At 41.4% G+C, this 20,887-nt stretch overlaps 1 protein-coding gene across 1 annotated transcript; it reads left to right on the forward strand.

Moving 5' to 3' along the window:
- The first annotated feature begins 8,943 nt into the window (after window positions 1-8,943).
- LOC150076499 (irregular chiasm C-roughest protein-like) lies at window positions 8,944-10,629 on the forward strand. Its single transcript, XM_090387372.1, has one exon. It carries the CDS (start codon window positions 8,944-8,946, stop codon window positions 10,627-10,629), a length of 1,686 nt encoding a protein of 561 aa, XP_090243498.1.
- Window positions 10,630-20,887: the final 10,258 nt, after the last annotated feature.

Here is a 20,887-nt window from a genome sequence, read left to right on the forward strand (position 1 = left end):
AACCAGAGCCACCTCAAGAACAAGTAAGGGTTCAACCAGCCTCGATCGCGGGTTACCTAAACCTAATACCGATCTATCTAGGTAAAGATGATGAAGGACCTCCTGTATCCTTGTTTTTTGAATCTGTAGAAGAGATATCCGAAATTGCAAATTGGTCGGATCGCGAGAAATTAGCAGTAATTCGGTCTAGACTTAAAGGGCCAGCGGCCGAATTTTTCTCACATTCGCTCGAGTTAAGAGCGGAGAAAAATTATGAACGCTTTAAAGAAGCCTTCGTTAAACGCTTTGAACGACCAATACCTTTAATTTCTCAATTACAATTATTTAGCACCGCTAAACAGGAGGCAGGCGAGGCTGTAATACAATTTGGAACACGTTTAAGAAATTTATGCAGGGCTGCATTCAAAAGTCGAAACGAAACACAAGAAGTGGCAGTATTAAGAGACCAAACTTTACTGGCCCAGTTCATAAACGGGTTAAGCATCAAATTGAAAGGATTAGTTTTGAGCCAGAATCCAACTACTTTTCAACTGGCTCTGGAAGTGGCGATAAGAGAGGAGGAAAATGAGAAGTTAACACATGCAAGGCAACATGTTACTATTAATTTGGCAGATGCCACTCATAAACAATGTAAACAGAATGAGACCCCCATGGAGGAGAAAATCTCTTCTTTACAACAGTCTTTTGATCGTTTATCAACTAATGATGTTAATTTTAATGCTTTAGAAAGGCACTTGTCATCCCTTGATAGCAAATTTCAAAATTACGCAATGGGAATAGATCGACAACTAAAAGAAATAAGACGCGATCAACGCGAACCTTGCTCTTCCTACTCGCGTCCGCCCGAAGTTAGTGGACACACAGCTGGGAGGCCAATACGAGGGAGCGCTTCGCAGGGAGAACGCTATAGCAGACAGGGAGACAGCTACGGTCAGAGAGTATCACATGACCTAGGTCACCACAGGGGGCAAGCGTCGTTTCAGGGACTGGAAAGCAGCGACGTTAGCGATTATTTGGCAGGCAGACGACGCACTTTTATGCCGAGGAGAGGCAACTTTTATCGGCAGAGAATAGCGGGGAGAAACGTGTACACTCCCTCACCAAAAGTTGGGAGGTATTTTTATAGTAGAAATAATAACTGTGTTCCAGCTAGAATAAATGCAAATAATTTTAACACAGGATATAGGGAAGCATTCCAGGGTAGATATACTCAATATAGACAACCTAGGGGAACGAACCTGAGACAAATAAATCATTTGGGAATCTCTTCACGTTGGCAGAGTAGGGATAGGTCAAGTTGACAACAAAAATTTTTTCGAATGGGTATGAGAAGGAGTAGGGCAGAACACGGGGTATATACAGCAGATAATGACACAGATTTACCCCTGGTGGAAGGTTTTATACAGGGCATAAAAACAAGGTTTCTCATTGATAGTGGAGCGTCAGTTACCCTTCTTAGTGCAGGAATGTTTGACAAAATCAAACATAATAGATATTTAAGACAGAGGCCTCCCGATATTACTGTTTGTGGGATTGCTGGGAATATTGTGCCTCTCAATACAAAGATTACTGTAGAGTTAACTCTGGATGGGAAATCTTTTAAAGTAGATGCTTTTGTAGCTCTTGATAGATTAAGTCCGCGATACGAACTTATCTTAGGCTCTGATGTTTTAAGGAAATTTTCGTTTGTACTAGACGCAGGGAAAAGAATTTTAAAGTCAGTACCACTTGGGATTTGCATAAGAGAAATGGGAGTGAGAGAACGGATTATGGGCAACCAAAAGCCCTGTGTCGGGAAACTGACCTCCAAACACATTATTCCACCCAACACAGAAACGGTTTTGACCGTTCAGTGTGCAAACACATACCACCCAGGACAGTTGGTTCTTGCTGAACCCAATTATGATCTCAATAGCAGTGAATTAGCAGTTGGGAATTCTTTGGACAAGTTGTCCAAAGACAGGAAGGTGGCTATTTCAGTAGCCAACACGTCCTCTGAGCCGTTACATCTCGCAGCGGGAATGGCATTAGTGAAAATTGAGCCTATTAATATGCGCAAAGTTAATTTTGCAGGTGAACAAAGAAGGGCTGAAAGATCATCTCCGGTGACAATCGAAGATTTCGAGCTAGAACATTTAACTGTTACTGAACATCGAGAACTGGTTAAACTGTTGCATAAATATAATGATGTGTTCGCCAAGTCACCTAGCCAGTTGGGTCGATCCAATGTTGTGCAACATAGAATAAAATTAGATTCTAGTGTTCCAATTAAGCAATCTGCTTATCGCACTCCCTACGCCTTAAGATCTCAGGTAGAAGATCAAGTCAACGAACTTTTGGACGCTAATATAATCACACCTAGTTTCTCGCCTTACTCAGCGCCCATTGTGATGGTCAAGAAAAAGGATGGTAATTTACGTTTTTGTGTTGACTACCGTAAATTGAACGCCCACACAGTGGCAGATTGTTTCCCTATCCCTCAAATTCATGAGATTTTGGACATCCTTGGGAAAGCTAGATATTATTCCACTTTGGACCTACAGGCGGGCTTTTGGCAGATTCCAGTCCACCCTGCGGACCGACACAAAACAGCTTTCACTACTGGCCAAGCTTTGTACGAATTTCGACGTCTCCCATTTGGTTTAAAAAATAGTCCAGCATCGTTCGTGAGAGCCATGTCTATTGTCCTTGAAGGATTGAAAAGACAATCCATCTTTTGTTACCTGGATGACATAATCATAGCAAGCTCCGACCTCAAAAGTCACATGGAAAGAGTGGAAATGGTCTTTCAACGATTGAGACAATACGACCTTAAACTCAAGCCATCAAAATGTGAATTTCTAAAGCAGGAAATATCTTATTTGGGTCATAGAGTCAATTCAGATGGAGTTCTTCCAGACGCAGAGAACGTGGCGGCCATCAAAAAGTGCTTGGCACCCAGAACCGTTAAGCAAGTGAGAAGATTTTTAGGGATGACTGGGTTTTACAGAAAGTTTATTAAGGATTATGCAGAAATATCTCGTCCATTAACTAATCTTACGAAGAAGGATACTCCTTTTGTCTGGAATGAAGCGACGCAGGCGGCGTTTGAAAAGTTAAAAACAGCATTGATATCGGAACCGTTGTTAATCTATCCAGACTTTTCTCAGATGTTCTATTTGAGTTCTGATGCGAGTGATTTTGCGATTGGGAGCGTATTGGAACAGATTACAAAGGATGGCTCCAGGCAGCCGATTGCATACGCAAGTAGATTGCTGAAGCAGGCTGAGAAATCATATAGCACTGTTGAAAAGGAGAGTCTAGCTGTTGTGTATTCAATCTCGCAGTTCAGACCTTACTTATATGGCAGAAAGTTTGTCATAATATCAGACAACGCCGCATTGAAGTATTTACTTCAGTTAAAGAACCCTAATCCCAGATTAACTAGATGGAACTTGATGCTGCAAGGGTACGATTTTTCAGTGGAATACCGTCCAGGTCGCCTACACTCAAATGCAGATTTCCTTTCTCGACCAGTACTAGAGGAGGAGCCTGAGCCTAAGTCACGCAGAAGAAATGTCACAAAGACAGTTGCACCCTTATCAACTGAAATCACCCTAGAAGCATTGGTGATGCCAAAAAATGCCACTAAAGATCTGGTGAGATCATTACAGAGAGAAGATGACAAATTAAACCTCTTAATCACACAACTAGAGAATAATACTCAATCATCAGTGAAGATTCCAGATTCATACTATCTGAACGATGGAATACTATATCATTATACTCTTCCTGATGCAAGATCTACTAGAGAGGGACCTTTAGAACAATTAGTTGTTCCACATGCATTAAAATTGGAAATCATGAGAGCATGCCATGATCTTCCTCAGAGTGGTCACCTGGCGTTTGATAAGACATTACAAAGAGTTAAAAAAGATTTTTTCTGGCTGAATATGTTTACTGACATAAAAGGTTATGTAGACACCTGTGCCTCATGTTTGGAGAGAAGAGGATATAATCCTAAAGCAAAGGCAAGCCTTATGCGAGTCCCTGCTGAGGCAGCACCTTGGTACAGGGTAAGCATGGACATACTTGGGCCATTACCTACGAGTCTAGATGGGGACAAATATCTTCTAGTAGTCGTAGATTTCTTCACAAGATACGCTGAAGTGGTACCCTTGAAGACACAAAAAGCTGAAGAAGTGGCAACTGCATTTATTAATTCTGTTGTGGCAAGACATGGAATTCCACAAGTACTGTTAACAGACCGGGGTAGTAATTTTTGCAGTCAACTAATGGAAAGTATTTACAAACGCCTTGGGATTAAGAAGCTCGAGACAACTCCGTATCATCCGCAATGTAATGGCAAAGTAGAACGTCTGAACAAGACACTGGCAGCAATTCTGTCGCACGTGGTCAATACCACGCAGTCAGATTGGCATCTGTGCATCCCGCTAGCCGTGGCAGCCTATCACTCTGCTGTTCACTCATCTACACAGGAAACGCCTAATTTTTTGTTATATGGCAGAGATTTGGTCCTACCTCAACATATTTGGACATCTCAAGACCAGCCGACTTATGCTTCTTTAGAACATTACTCCGAACAAATGGTGGCAAGAATGCAACGCACATACGATATTGTTGAACAACATCTTCAAGAGGCAGCAGAAAACCAAGAACGTTACCGCTCCACCAGAGCTGTGGATAAACAGATCAGAGTAGGCAGTGTGGTATATTTATATACACCAAAAGTTAGACCAGGTCAGACACGCAAATTGGCACGGCAGAGTACAGGACCTTATAGGGTAATAGCACAAACCTCTCCTGTAAATTATCAAATTCAACACATTTATAAGCCCAAGGATAAACAATTGGTTCATGTAGATAGGCTTACTAAGGTAACAGATCGTAGACCTTTTCCAGAGCTACGGATCGAGCGCTCTGAAGCTGATACTCCTCCAGGCTCAACCTTGGAACAAACTAAACCAAAACAGTTATATGAGGAAATTGAAACTGAAGAAGAGCCATGGGATGATTCGATGGATACCTCATTTGCGGTCCCGAGGCTCCCTGTTTCTATACCGTTGAGATATTTACCAGACAAGGGACAAAAATTTCAGTCAGTAGTAAAACAGGATAAGCAAGCAGAGATAGAGCAGACCAGGGGTCCAGTTGAAACCGCCCACACACCAGTCCACTCACATGGTTACAATTTGCGTAGCCGGAGTCATGCAACCCATACTCCTCAAGTAGTAACGATTGTTCCCCCCACACATGATGAAATGTTGGTTCCCGAATCAGCTTCCGATGTAAAAGAAGAAATAGGGCAAAGTAATCCCTCCAGTGAAATGCAGGCGCAGAGAACTGAACCTCCAGAGCAAAATGTGGAAGTACAGGGAAATACAGATCAGGAGCAACAACCAGATAGGGCTGAAAGAACGTTACAGTGGATGCTTGGACCACTTGCTTCGAGAATGGATTCACGAGACAATGACAGAGGTTTTGATTTAGCAGGTATTATTAGAGACGCTTGGAGAGATTGAGAAAAAAAAATAATAATAATCAGGTTCTTGGTTATTTGTTGGAAGGTCGTTCTGTTTAACTGAAGCCATTGTCACCTTGGAGCCCTATTTCCCAGGTCGTGACTACTTTTTAAGAAGAGAATGAGCTTCAAAACTGATACAATATATTTCAGAAAAATAGGCCTTTCTTGCCCTTTGCAGGTTAAGAAGGTAAACGAGGTTATTTAGTAGAAAGTTTGAGATGAAGATTGACATGAGAAGAGCACTGCTGAGACATTGTGGTTAGCAGAAATAGGATTACAGGTCGTTTGAAAAAAAAAAAAACCGCCGATTATATCCTATAAAGTGTAGTTGTAACCATTAAAAAGGAAGATACAACCTATGTACAGGGGGGGGAGCAGAAGCACCAACCCCCACACTCAGATAACCTGGGTTTAGTGGAAAAGATTTGTAGGTTGTGTCACAACTCCTGATAATGAACAAACACAGGAAGGAAGTTCAGAACGAAATTGGGCGAATGATGGATATGATTATATTGTTAGGTTGATAGTGCATTAAAATGAGCTTATGGTTAAACCGCAAGAATTAGCATTTTCTTGTGTTGTCCTTACTGGCTTAATATGGCACTGTGCATCAAGAAGGTTACTTTAGTGGAAAGAAAGGAGAAAGGATAGATCTCATGGGACTCTATCATTATGTTTTGTCAACAGTTATGTTATTGCATAGATCAATGAGCAAAAAGTATCAAAATGGTGTAGTTAGAAACACAGGGAAGACGATTCAATTTATCATAACCGTAGATTGCAGGCAGAAGCATAAATTATTCTTCAAAAAAAAAAAAAGAGATTAGTGCCAGAACTTTTAATTAACTGTTATTGAACAAACACTATTATTGAGCAGATATCAATCTTTTTCCCCTCAAAATATATTTTGAGTATACCAGATTAAAGTTAGAGAGGAAGGATGCGATTGGTCTAGGGCTTCATGGGTACCCCCCTAGTTCCCTTTTGTTCTCTCTCTCTCTCATTGCATGTCTAAATTCAAGTTCAAGGAGAGGATCTAGTGAAAAAAAAAGAAAGGAAAAGTAATATTTGTTTTTGGAGATGAGAAGAGGCAATTAGCCTGGGGACGGCTGGTTCCTCCCAGTCACTACTTGTTTCTATCATTCTCTTTAAAGAAAAGAAAAAAAAAAAAAAAAAGGGGAAATTGAGATAACATCTGAATTCCAAGGTCCAAATACGAAGATTCTCTTCTTGTGTTATTTCGAAAAAAAAAAGAAGCCCAAATTTTAATCTCGAATAGAGGTTTGGAGCGATCTAAATCAGAACTTTAGTCCTACAAATAATTTTCAAATAGAACTTTATCTACTAACTCTAGCACGTAGGAAATTACAGAGCTAGTGATAATGCATTGGCATATGAAGACCAAGACAGAACAATTACATAATTATTATCAAAAAAAAAAAAAAAAAAGATAATATACATATATCTTTAAAATGCGAGGACAGAAATACATCCGACCGTCCCAGGCCTTTCTTGTTTAAAAACGTAAAAGAATTTTAAAGAAGCTCCGAAAGTAGGCTCGCCCCTTCGTTACTCCGAAGAAGTTGTCCCATTGATGTTAATGACACATATGTCCGAACATTTATTTCTCCCCGTAAATCAAATGGAGTAGGAGAAAGAAGTTTTGAATCAAGTTTTACGTCTGTTTTTTATTGCAGCTTCGACGAAGGATTACCTTGGTCACGATGCATAGTAGCAACAGCTCCCCCCGACCACGACTGTTCTTCACCAAGCTTTCGACCAGGGCATATGCACCTACTAGGATAACCCCGGAAGGCACTGCTTTTGACCTGTATAGTCCGAAAGAGTACCTCGTACCCCCATTATCAGGAGTCACCGTGCAAACAGATCTTCGGATGTCCCTTCCAGAAGGGTACATAGGAAGAATTTTGCCACGGACAGGTATCCCTCTGAGCCATTATCTGGAGATTAACACAAGAACCTCAACACTGAACAGTGGAGATAATGTGGCAATTGGAATGTTTAACCTTGGTAATAGTAACTTTGGGATCCGAGCAGGAGACAGAATAGCGCAACTGGTGATTGAACGTCCACAAATTGTCCAGCTATGTGAAATGGTCTTTCCAATACCAAGTGAGAAGACTTTACCGCCGGAAAAGGTGGTAGGAATTCCGCTACAAATGCCAACTGAAGATGCGTTCTACCCCATGACACACCTTAGACGTGGTTCTTGCATTATTTTCAGCAACAAGACCTTCCACGATTGCCCTCCCCTGGTGGATGCCAACTCCATAGAGAAAGATACTTCCAGACTGATCGTGTGCTTTTCTAGTCTGGGTTTCGACGTTGTTGTACACTACGAGTTTAAGGTCAGCGAGATCATGCAGGCCCTACGTCAGGCTGCAGATGAGGATCACACAGGAGCAGACTGCTTTGTGTGTTGCGTACTAACGCACGGAGAGTGTGGAGTTTTATGTGCTCAAGACGGAAAGTATGGTATGGAGCGTTTGTTTTGCCCATTTCGGGAAAGCTCCTCACCATCATTAAGGGATAAACCGAAAGTCTTTTTAGTTCAGACTTGTCAGGGCGGTGACGTTCTCAGGGGAGTTCCAATCGCACTTTATACCGGGTCAACGGTAAATATAGCACCAGAGCCCGTCCTTCAAGCCGATTTTCTGGTTATATACTCCATAATCCCTGAGTGTGTACACTGGCAACATGCAGAGACAGGCACGTGGTATATTAACAACCTCTGTGAGACGCTGGAGTGCAGAGCGGATAAAACGGATGTCCTCAGCCTTCTCACTGTGTTAAATCGCGGAATGATTTGGGAGGCTAGGTTTATGAGGCGACCTAATCAGGCTACTCCGGAGAGGATTCCCTTGATTACCTCCCTCCTCACTAGGAGTTTATGTTTTTCACCTAAGTGGAGAGAGTCGTCCACTTCTGGCGTCCTGGCACCTCTGGACATGCATCTAAATCAAGTACCATCAGTACCTCAGTGGAGCGAGGCGCCCACTTCTGTCACTATGACAACCCCGACCATGGGGGTGTACATGGTGTCACCCACACCCCACCAGCAGGAGACGCTTCTTGGTTTCCAATCGAGAGGAGTTTTTGGACCAGCGGCATCCGAGCTAATTCCTTCCGCTTCCAGTCAAAGAGACACCCCGCTCACACAACTATATGCGCTCATGCAGGGCACTGCATGAGTTGTCTTTCCTACTCGTGAATATAATCATGTTTTCAAACAAAAAAAAAAAAAAAAAAAAAAAAAACCGAAAGTAGCTCAGGATCTAGATCTTTATACTGTGTTCATACTATACCACAAAAGATATTTACTATTTCACCTCTTTCTTACCCTCTGATAGGCCAGAGAAGAACAGGAAAAAAAAAATCAAAGGACGTTATTAGCCAGAATGGAGATAGCTATAGGAATTCCGACAATCTTGCAAATCATGATAGTTGCACTATTGTTTCAAAGCTCAATTCTATACTCGGGACTTTTTGTTCGGCAACCACTAGATAAAGAAGCAATAGCAGGACAAACCGTTACTCTCCCATGTAAATTGGTAACAAATATCACCGCTACGGTAAAATGGGTTTTTGATGGGAAGAATATTGACAGTTACTACAGACCACGAGGTCTTCCAGATTATAAAATCATAGGATCGTCTAAAGAAAATGACTATGCACTACAAATCTCTCAGGTACAATTAATGGATGAAGGGAAATATTACTGTCAAGTACAAACCACAGATGCACATCAATACCAATCCAGTGTAGCTACATTGACTGTTTACGCAACACCGTTGCCACCTTTAATAGGAGAAGGGCCTTTCCTGAGCGGAATCGAGGGGGATCAAGCCACTCTCACGTGTAAATCCCTAGCAGGAAAACCACCCGCCATATTGCGCTGGATTAGCTTTGATGGAAACTCGGTAGTAAGATCGACGCAATCTAGTCAAGATCTATGGTCAGACCAGATCAGAATAAATACGTATCTAAAGTGGATCTTTACATTTTCGCCAGAACACGACAAAAAAGCAGTTACTTGCATAGCAAATCATGTTTCATATCCTCATCCAATGATGGTTTCTATAAGGATAATAGTAAAGTACAGACCCAGAGTTTCCTTGGAAACGACTTCGAAAGTTATTAGGGAATTCGACCGATGCAAATTGAAATGCGAAGCGTATGCAAACCCAGATGTGTTTCTTTACCAATGGTTTAAAGATAATGAACAAATAACGAAGGAAGGGAATAGTACTTTGGTAATTAGAAAGGTTCTCCGTAAAGACCATAATAGCAATTATACTTGTGTGGTTCGAAATGAATTGGGTTCAGCCCAAGCCTCATTAGTAATAGCAGTATCATATGGTCCCACGCTTCAAACGGCACTGACCGACATGGCCACGATCAAAGGAAACCCAGTGCAGTTGAAATGCGATGTAAAGGGAAATCCCCTTCCCGTGATAAAATGGTATTTTGAAGATCGGCTAATTCAAAGTAGTGTCAATTCCACTTTTTCAATTAAAAACATATCCTACGAGACATCAGGTCGTTACACATGTATAGGAGAAATCTCTGGATACCCCATTGTGAAAAGTGAATCGTTAGTCTTTGTAGAGGGACCGCCAAAAGGAAGCTGCAGTTCATCTACAGCACATTTGAGAGACACAGTTCAAGCGAAGTGCATTTTTAAACACGTACCACCATTGGGAAATGTATCTTGGAAAGGCCCAATAAAGAAGGAATTATTTGGAAAATACACCGAGGAATGGAATCCCAGAGAAGTCAGTACTACGTTAACCATTACTTCGATTCAAGCGAATCAATTCGGCTCATATGAATGCCATGCATGGAATGCTTGGGGAAGATCAATATTAACACTTCAAATTGAAAGGAATTGGTCCAAAGAGATCATGTATGCTATTCTAGGAATACCTGCTGTCTTCCTAATCGTAGCGATATTAGGAGGAGTGATCTGGAACTTATGCTCTGAAAAATTTAATAACGCAAGTGACATGGATACCTCATACAATACCTACCAGGTATATTACAACGAAAATCTGTACGAAGATGACGTCGATCATGTAGAATAAGAAAAGAAGAGATGATCAGATTCTCCTCACTATAACCCTTGAAACATCCAAGCTCTTAAATATAGTGCCTACAGTAATTCATGTGTGTGTTGTGTCTATTTCTGTGTGCAGTGATATCAGTGCGCGTTGCCAAGCTGCGATCTTCATGTTTATTCACCTGAAGTTTTCGACACCAAAGTGAAATATTCAACAGGAGATTCGCCAACCCATAAGGAAACACCCAGATTATCACATCCTCGATGAGATCGATAGTACGGGAAACAGTTTCCCTGGGAGGATGCAGAGTACTGCAGAGGGGTAGCCTTTCAGATGGAGGCCCATTTGAAGTGGTTCAATGCACCAGAAGAAAAAGAACAATGGACAGTATAGTACCAAAATATAATAGAAGTTCTCAGAATCGATGTTATGTAGAATTAGCTTAGAATTATTTGATAAAGTGAATGTTTTTGTGATTATCAATGCCTATATGAATGTTATCTGTAGTTTTAGGATTGTATGTAGCTTTGACACATATTAACCTTTGTATACCTTAGAGAATTGAAATATAACTTGTTACATTGATTTATGCTTATATATTTAGCAAAATGATAAGAATATAGACTAATACATTTATTCTTATTTCATGTCTACTCCCGGGAACACCCGGAGAAATTTGTAAAAATGAAGAACATGTGCACCTGTGTCAGGAATTCATACCAGGAAAGAGAAAGTGTTATACCCCATCAGTCAAGAGCTAGCGAAGAACGAACTTTGTGTATCACAGCTAGAAGAAGTGCAGATGGGATCACACATACTCTATTTGAACTTACTCCAGTGCACAGGCATTTATCCATTAATCAAATATGTATCACATATAGTATTGTAGCATTTATATTGTTAACGTAATTTTCACTTATATTCTAGAAGCATGTTCTTTTTATATATCAGGCAAATATACATTAGCGCCTATAATAATCAAGTATTTATCTTATGTGTTGTTAAAGTTAAATGTGTTAAAGTGTTTATCTTGTGCTATATGTATTCCAGTGATTTATATACTCAGATTACTCTAGATTAGTTTTTCTCAATATTATACACGATGGTAATAGGCTTAGTTTATTACTAGCCTGACACCTTTAGTATTTTTGTGTGCACACCTTATGTTACGATAACACAGATAATTTGGATTACAGTTTGTAAAGGAAAGAAGCATGAGGAAATTTTAAGTCGATGTCTTCACGTCCCACGAACAGAATCTCCGGATGCGAAGCCATTGTCCCGGATCCGGCGATTCTGTTGGTGAGAGCAGGGGAGAATGTGAGACTGATAAATTCTCAGCTCACGACGATCGGATAGATCTCATTCTTTGTTCAATAAATAAAACCGATATTCAGGATATTAGGGCGAAATTATCGAAAAACAGTTTTCAATTAGAATTCGTAATATTCAAGTTAGGGAAAGCCAAACCGAAAGTATTAAAGAGAAGATGTGAGTGAGCCAATGAGAAGGCAAGAGCCCATGACTAACACAAACTTACTTTCGCTCTGAACAGGGGATCGTAACGGGGGTAGAAAGAGTCAGCGAGAACTTCGGCCCCGCGCTAACGATAATAAACAAAATAGAAGGTTTAGGTTGATAGCAAAACCAGGCTCACACCTGCCTGTGACGCAGACTTGGGCAACTAAAAGAACAGGACTCTGTCATATTTATGACTTTCCCCACTGTCATTGGGAGGGAGCGAAGAATTCCTCATTGTTGAGTAATCAACGAAGAAAAAAGTTAAAGAGGGAAAGTAGCGCTCAAGTCCGAGATATATACAGGAGGGCTGAGTCAGAAAAGAGAGGAGGAGGACGACGGCGTTCACGACAGAGAAGGAGACAGATTCGGACGGAGACAGAGACGGAGAGAGGACACCGAAGAGAGGAGAGTTGGCTCTTCGCAGATGAACACCTAGTCGAAAGATCGCCAGGGCAGCGAGAGACAAAGGCTGAGAAGGAGCAGATCGGCCACCAGAAAAGTCGCCCGAAACCCAGTAGAGGACCCCGCCTAGATTTCGCTGAAGAGAAGGAGGCCGTACCACTGAATTCTAGGAGTGAGCAAATTAACTGGTAAGCAATTATATTATTCGTGTGAATGTAACAATCCGAAACCGAAACCAAAATGATAACCTGTTCAATGCTTCTTTCCTAACCACAAATGAATTACATGTTAATACACTATAGGTTAAACGACCAGAATGCTCTCATAGACACGAAAATCCCCATCCTGATGTTCACAAGAAAATGCAACATAATCGAGCGTGATCAAGCGCTAAGCTCCGAATGATGATGAAGGATGCACTGAGAGATAACTAGCAGCCAGGAGAACTAAACACACCCACTCGCGTTTAGCCTCAGAATATGAGGAGTACCAAAAAGGGTCTATAACATTCTGGACGATTAACCTAGAATAGTCTAGTACACTACCAAAAGGTAAGAATTGTGAAGAGTTAATGTTGCAAGAGAAATTACAGAATTTCTATGAAGAGCAGATTGTACTAGCATAATACCTGATTCACACATTGACATTATGAAATGTAACTTATGCCTGAATGCCACTATTTAAACTGATCACTTAAGTAGAGTGCAAGTGTTGTATATTTAGTTTTGTTATGTGTTAATAAATATTGTTATGTGTTTTACTAAGTCTCATCCTCTCTGCCCATATCCAATCACACCAGCACAGGTAAGAACCATCTAAAATAAGTTATTGCGGGGAATCGAACCAACGCATCGCGATTGGTCGATTCTTTAACACAGCGCTAATTCTTTGCTGCAGTCACAGGGGTTATATAAACTTCTGGAGACCGAGGGCGGGAATTTTGTCCTAAAAGATAGTGAGTTGAGTGACTAGACAGAAAAAGGGCGTCGCCCCACAGAGGAGAGGAAACAAGATGGCGCCTTGAATCAGCAAGAGAACCAACCCAATCAAGACGTGCCACGTAACCAAAGAGAACAGGGCCATCCACAAGATGAAGGCGACACCCTACAATTGTGACTGAACGACTTCTCTTTGTGCTTTCATTGCGACTTTCTGAAAGGCGAAATCTAGTTCTTTTTTACGTTCCTCTCGTTAAAAATCGTTTTCTTTAATAGTAGCTCTTGTATCAAAAGTACTGGTAGAGAGCAAGAAAGGAAAGTTATTAATCAGTCCAAACTAGAGTTTGAACAGGCTAACAGTAGTAAACTTGCTTCTTGCCCTAATGGTTGCCGAGCATTCTAGTCTCTTGCCAAAGCTAATGGTCACAACTTTTGCCCATCTCTGCTCCCACATCTGTCCAAAACTACAAGAACCGTTATCGCTTAACCACATGATTGGCAATAGTGCTAACCTAGCTACACTCTATACATTTCTGAAGGAAATACATATATATGAATTACTATGATGCCAAAATAGAACATATTATATTACCTTAGAATAATAATGTAGGACCTGGCACATTTTGGCCTTAGTTGCCCTTGTGCCTTTAAACACCAATACCAATACCAATACATCTGTCCAAACCAGATGGATCTGTGGTCACTTCAACCAAGGATAAAGCTGACCTGCTAGCATTCCATTTTTCTTCCAACTCATGTATTAATGATCTTGGTAAAACACCTCCCTCCATTCCCAACACGCTCCATTCAATGCCTCCTGTGGTCTTCTCAAAAGGATGTCAGAAGGATTTTGACGAATCTCGATGCTAAGAAAGCTCCAGGTCCCGATGATATTTCTCCACTTGTTCTCAAAACCTGTGCTCCTGAACTTACTCCTATTCTTTGCCGCCTTTTTTTCACTTTCTTATTCCAAAGGTGTTTTTCCTTCTGCTTGGAAATTTGCTCGTATCTAGCTAGTTCCTAAAAAGGGTGACAAATCCCTCCCATTCAATTATCATCCCATTGCAATTACTTCTACTCTTTCTAAAATAATGGAGAAATCCATTAACCGCCAACTCTTACCCCTCAATGTGGGCAGCTGTACGTGGTGAGGAGACCTCCTAGTGATGCTGCTGGGCTTCCAGATTAGCATCACTGGGATCTAATGCCCATACCTTGGTTCCAAGGTTACATCTTTGGAATCCGGCATGTGCAGCCGTGCGCCGCGACCCGTGGAATTCGGAAAGGGAGATCCTGGTGGTTGAGAGGCCCAGCCTTAATACACCACTTTGGCCCCTGCTTCGACAAGATGGGTGGTCCCGGACCGGCCTGACTGGTATCAATCGGCGGGTGGTTCTTACTGCTGGGGTCAACTGCGTTCCAATAAGTCTCCCTCCCTTTGGTCCTGGGACGGGATCAAGGCTTATTGCAAACGTGGGTATGGTGCTCCTAAGCTAGCTTGGCGTCCCATTCGTGTACGAAGTACCTGCTAGTTCACGAATGGGCATTCCCTCGTAGGGTTCCCTGGTGGGTGAGGTATTTAGGGCATCGGAAATTTTTATTTTACTCCTACGAGTATTATAAATTCAAATTCTTCTGGGGCCCCAACAAGGCCCCCTACCTAATCGAGATGATGACGCAGAAACACCTCTGCAAAAAGAGCTAGGACTGAGGATACACCACCACCATTAGTGACACCACTTCTCCTCATTCTCCATTCCACCGGAGAGCCCCTCGACGTGGGCACCTGTACGTGGTGAGGGGACTCCCAGTGACGCTGCTGGACTTCCAGACTAGCATCACTGGGATCCAACGCCCACAGCCCAGGTTCCAGGCTTACATCAATGGAATGCGGCGTGTTTGCCGTGCCCTGCGACCCGTGGAAATTCAGAAAGGGGGATCCTGGTGGTTGAGGGGCCCAGCTTCAATACACCACTTTGGCCCCTGCTTCGACAAGACGAGTGGTCCTGGAAGGCCCGGCTAGGATCAATCGGCTAGTAGGCTGGCCTGCGAGGGTCAACCGTGTCAATGCCATGCCCCTACACTCATGGTCCGAGGGACAGGATTCAGGCTGGCGGCCGTGCGGGTATAGTGTCTGGGTAGCCCTGGCGGTCCACTCCCGAGCGCATTTATTGCATGCCGGGTAGTGGGCGTGCCTTTGGGCTCCGTGGTGGGTGCTATCTGGAGTTCCCACTCCTGGAGTTTCCAGGACTGTGGACTCGCCCGTTGGCTTGTGTATATGTGCTAATATAGTGCTCATTACTGTGGATACTCTTGGATTAATTATGCAAATAGGATACCATTGGATCTATGAAGGGTTGGTGAGTACATAGAGATAGGTTTCACCGTGATTCCTGCAGGAATTAGTAAAAAAATTGTGGTTTTCTGAACGTTATTGAGAACAAACATCGTGCCGTAGACTAAACCAAAATTGGTTTACCCATTGAGAAGCTATCAGCGAACGTGTAAATATTATTTTTAATTATGTTTTTTAGGTTGAAAATTATGGCTGCCATAGCGTCTTCACTCCAAAAGAGTTGGAGAGAAAATTGAATGTCGCCAGTTTGGAACACAGCGCCACCTAGGATTTAGGTAATTGTTTTTCAGCTTAGAAATAAAAATCCAACAAAAAAAAAAAAATTAACAATCTTAAAATTTAGATGAATAATAAGAAAACAATGGATTCCGATGATTTAGTCAACTTGGTGAACAATTTTCCACCATTACCTTCACAAGTTGTTGAAGGTAGAGTTGAGGACACAGATTGTTCCTCAGAATTGGGTGTTAGGGTGGAGTTGCCCAGATTGGAACCCAGTGATAGTCCAGTGGTCGCGAACATGATTTCAACTTGGTCTCAGGATTCCCTGGATGCTACAACAGCCAGAGACGCTGTAGATACACTAGACCAATCTCAATCATCGCAATATCTTGGATCATATACAGACCAAGTTTTTTCATTGCATTCACATTTGTTTGAGGTTATTTCTGACGGTGGTAGATTGACCAAGACGGTTACCACGGACATTCAAACAACTTGGACAGCAATGGAGCAATTATTGACCAAAGTTATCATGGAGAATGAGCGGCTAAAGGCCAAACTTGAGGAAAGAGAATACCAACTTAGCAAGGTACAAGGAACTCTTGGTGGACCTTCATTGTCTTTGCCAACTACTTTGGCTGCTTCTAATTTGTCATACGCACAAGCGGCAAAAATCTACACTCCATCACGTGTTGCTACGCCAAGGACTGGATCAGTGAAGCCTGTGCCAGAGCAACACATTATACTTATTAAGGCTCAGGAAGGCAGCGCCTTTTCTACCAGTGAAGAGGTTAGGCAGGAGGTTAAAACCAAATTGGCGTCGGACATCAAGGATGTAAAAATCAAATACATAAGAAAGATTCGATCTAATGGGATACTTATTGAGACTGCAACTTCGCAGGATCTTGATAAGATAAGAAAGTGTTCAAAATTGCAAGATTGTGGTCTCAAATCTGAGACACCCAAGAAACTAGGACCCACAATTGTTATGTATGACATACACAAGGAGGTTAAAATTGAAGATATATTAGATGATTTATTTCACAAAAATCTGAAGGATTATCGATTTACCTCAGAGGAGGTACAGGCGCAAGTAAAACCTAGGTTTTCAACACGTCCCAAACCAAATCGGTCAACGGTAAATTGGATATTCGAGGTTTCCAGTGAGATTAGGAAAGCTTTGCTTTTAACTCATAGAGTTTACATAGGGTGGACATCGCACACGGTTAAGGACTATACTATAGTACCACGTTGCTTTAAATGCCTTGGCTACGGCCATTCAGTTAGGACGTGTACTCAAGAAGCTCAAACATGTGGTCACTGCGGTTGTTCAGGTCATAATGTTGCAGATTGCCAGAATAAAGACAAACCCCCAGAATGTCCGAACTGTAAGCGGAGAAAAAAGAACTATGCTCATTCATACAAAGATGCTAAATGCCAAGAATATTTAAAGGCGCTGGAAATTATCAGATCTAAAACTAGTTATGAATAATACACCTCCAATCAGTTCCAACACAAGCAATACAAATTTAAAACAATTAAATTTTCTCCAACTTAACTGTCAACGTGCGATTGCAGTTATGCATGACCTCACCACAACTGTTCTTGATCACTCTATTCATATTATGGCCCTACAGGAACCTTACTCCTTTAAGGGATTAGTAAAAGGTTTACCTATGCGATTTAGAGTCTTACAATCTGACCCAGACATTACTGGTACTGGCTGAAATGCAAGAAGGAGAATTTGGGCAGCTATTGTCATTGCTGACCCTAATTTAACTGTTACTCGGATTTCAAGTCTTTGCTCTGCACACGCAGTCTGTGCCTGCATTGAAGGCTGGTTCGGGAAGTTTTATCTTATCTCGATTTATTGTCAATGTGCCCAACATAATGATTCTATTCAACCATTTGTGAACTATATTGATTCCGCGGTGAGAGCTTTACAGAATGAACAAATATTCCTGTTAATGGATGCTAATGCCCATTCGACATTGTGGAATGCTCAACAAACAAATGAAAAAGGGGAACTTTTAGAGGAAGTAATTATGACACATCGTCTAAAAATTCTTAACACACATGGACATCCACCGACTTTTGTTACCACACATGGACAATCATTTATAGATGTCTCCTTGGCAACACTGTCTTTGGCCCAAAGGATCTCGGATTGGCAGGTTAAAACTGATTGGGTAACAAGTGACCATAATGTTATCAAGTTTACTATGACAGATATTGTTTCTCGTTCTAGATCGGATCCTTTTGATGTGCCTCGTTTTCACACTAGGTCTGCAAAGTGGCAGGTCTTTGACAAGGTAATAAAAGAAATGTTTACTCCTGAGCAGATGGGTATTATGGAATCTCTTCCTTTGGATAATCAAGTTGAATTTATACAGAACACTATTATACAGGCTTGTGAAGCCTCAATGAAATTTAGAAAGCGCAAACCATATCACGTTCCTTGGTGGTCTTCTACATTAACTGATTTAAAACAGCTTACTAGAAGGACTAGACGTGAATTCCAGAGGGCGAAGAGAAATCCATCGCGTACGGTACTTGAATTGACGGTTTTACAAAGTAGATACAAACAAGCAAGACGAAATTATCATAATGAGATTCGCAAACAAAAAAGGACTTCTTGGGAGAGTTTAATTAGCACCCAGGGAAATAGTGATCCCTGGGGACTTATTTACAAGCTTGTGACCAAAAAGATTCCACCAGGGGAGATTTTCACTTCTGTCACAACAGCAGAAGGTCAAAGTACCCTATCTTGGTCTTCTACTATAGATAGAATATTAGATGTAATTATACATCAAGATTCTGATACTAATATGTCACCGGAACAAATTGACATCGTACATTTAAATTCTAATTACACAGGATTGACTGAAGAACCTCCATTCTCTCTGGAAGAGGTCGAATGCGCAATAAAATCCATGCGCTCAGGTAAATCCCCTGGGTATGATAAAATTGAAGTAGATGTTGTTAAAAGAGTCTGGAAAATTGTACCAGCTTCAATATTAATTTTGTTTAATTCATGCCTACGAAGTGGTGAATTCCCTAGAGTGTGGAAAAGAGCTTTGCTCAAAATCTTGCTTAAGAATCCCAAAAAACTGGCTGAGGATCCATCATCATATAGGCCTATAGCCCTTCTCCCAGTTCTGGGAAAGGCGCTAGAGAAGGTTGTTGCCAGTAGATTAATTGCAGCATATGCCGACAAAAGACTTGCTTCTGGAGACCAGTATGGGTTTACCAAGGGACGAGGGACAGAAGATGCATTAGTTAGACTTCTAGATATTCAGGCTGATACAGATTCCAAGTATTTGCTCGGCCTCTTTGTGGACTTCAAAGGGGCCTTTGACACCCTTTGGTGGCAAAGTGCCCTGGCGAGGTTCCGGGAGGCCGAAGTGTCCATAAATATATATAAGCTTTTAAAGAGCTATTTTTCTGATCGTACCATTTCTGTCAAATCTGGACTGGAGGAGGTCTCTCGCAGAGTTACAAGAGGATGTCCACAGGGGTCAATACTTGGTCCCTTGTGCTGGAATCTTGTTTTTGATTCCTGGTTGGTTAAGAGTTTTCCAGCTATTCATATGATCGCATACGCTGACGATCTTACAATATTAATCCAGGGTAATTCTAGGAAAAGCCTTGAAGAATCAGCAAATGCTGTGCTGTTAGAACTCTCCAACTGGTCTTCAACACATAAATTGCAGATTTCTATTGCAAAAACGTCTCAGATGTTGCTTAAGGGAAAGCTTGACCATGGAAGACCTCCAGTTATTAAATATAGGGAACAATCCATTAAGTACTTATCGAAGACCAAATACCTAGGCATTTATATTGATGATGCTCTCAGTTTCCTACCACATGTTCAGTATGTGAAAGAAAAGGCTAAATTGTTCCTGAGCTGAATTAAATAGATAACAAGACAAGACTGGGGTCTTAGAGGTCAAACCTTACGACTTCACTATAATTGTGTGTTTTTGTCGATAATTTCTTATGGAGCTGGTGCATGGGGCTTTAGAGCTAATAAAGTTGCTGTAGTAAAGCAACTGTTACAAGCACAGAGGACTGCCCTCCTGACCATGTCAAGAGCTTGTCGAACTACCTCCACCATGGCTCTTCAGGTTTTGCTTGGGAAACTACCTGTCCATTTTGAAGTTCAGTACCGCTACCTTAAGTATCACCTTTTGAAGAAAATACCGTTGACCTATGATAACATCCAATTAGATCTAAGTGCTCCCATTAAGACTGAGAAGACAAGATTAGGGCAAATTTTTATTGCAAAATGGCAGCAAGAGTGGTCTTCATCTGATATTGGTGCAGTCACAAGGGACTTTCTGCCTGTAGCAAGGGAAATTAAAAAGGAGGAGTTAAAGTGGTTTTCGCCGGGCTTATATGGTATGTTTATATTAACTGGCCACGGAAGTATAAATAGTAAACTTCACAAACTGGGACTTTCACCAACAACATCTTGTTTGTGTGGCCAGGAAGAAACTGTTAACCATATTCTTCATCAGTGTCATTATTATAACGATCTTCGACGTGACCTACTTAGTGTAGTTCCTAACTTGGACTCCAGCAACAATAAAATTTTGGTTGAGTCTCAGACAGCTTTTAATGCTATGAATGTGTTTGCTTCTCGTGCATTTAAAAGAAGAACCGAAATTAGGTCCTAGTTTTACTGTTCCTGCGAGTTCTTGGATCCGTTTTTGGATTAGGAAAGAAATATCTCTCATTTTTGATTGGATTCTATATTTGAAACTGATTAGTATCATAAAGTGCTACACTATACTTTCCTGGATTTTATAATAGACTTGTTCTTGATGTGAAACTGTTTTCT

The sequence above is a fragment of the Mastigoproctus giganteus genome, chromosome 13 (genome assembly GCF_048544385.1).
Source record: "Mastigoproctus giganteus isolate SK-2022 chromosome 13, ASM4854438v1, whole genome shotgun sequence".
In the NCBI taxonomy this organism is placed as follows: Eukaryota; Metazoa; Arthropoda; class Arachnida; order Uropygi; family Thelyphonidae; genus Mastigoproctus; species Mastigoproctus giganteus.

Bases quoted from the DNA above. Each gene is read 5' to 3' on its own strand.
- LOC150076499 (XM_090387372.1), top strand. From the start codon at position 8,944: ATGGAGATAGCTATAGGAATTCCGACAATCTTGCAAATCATGATAGTT.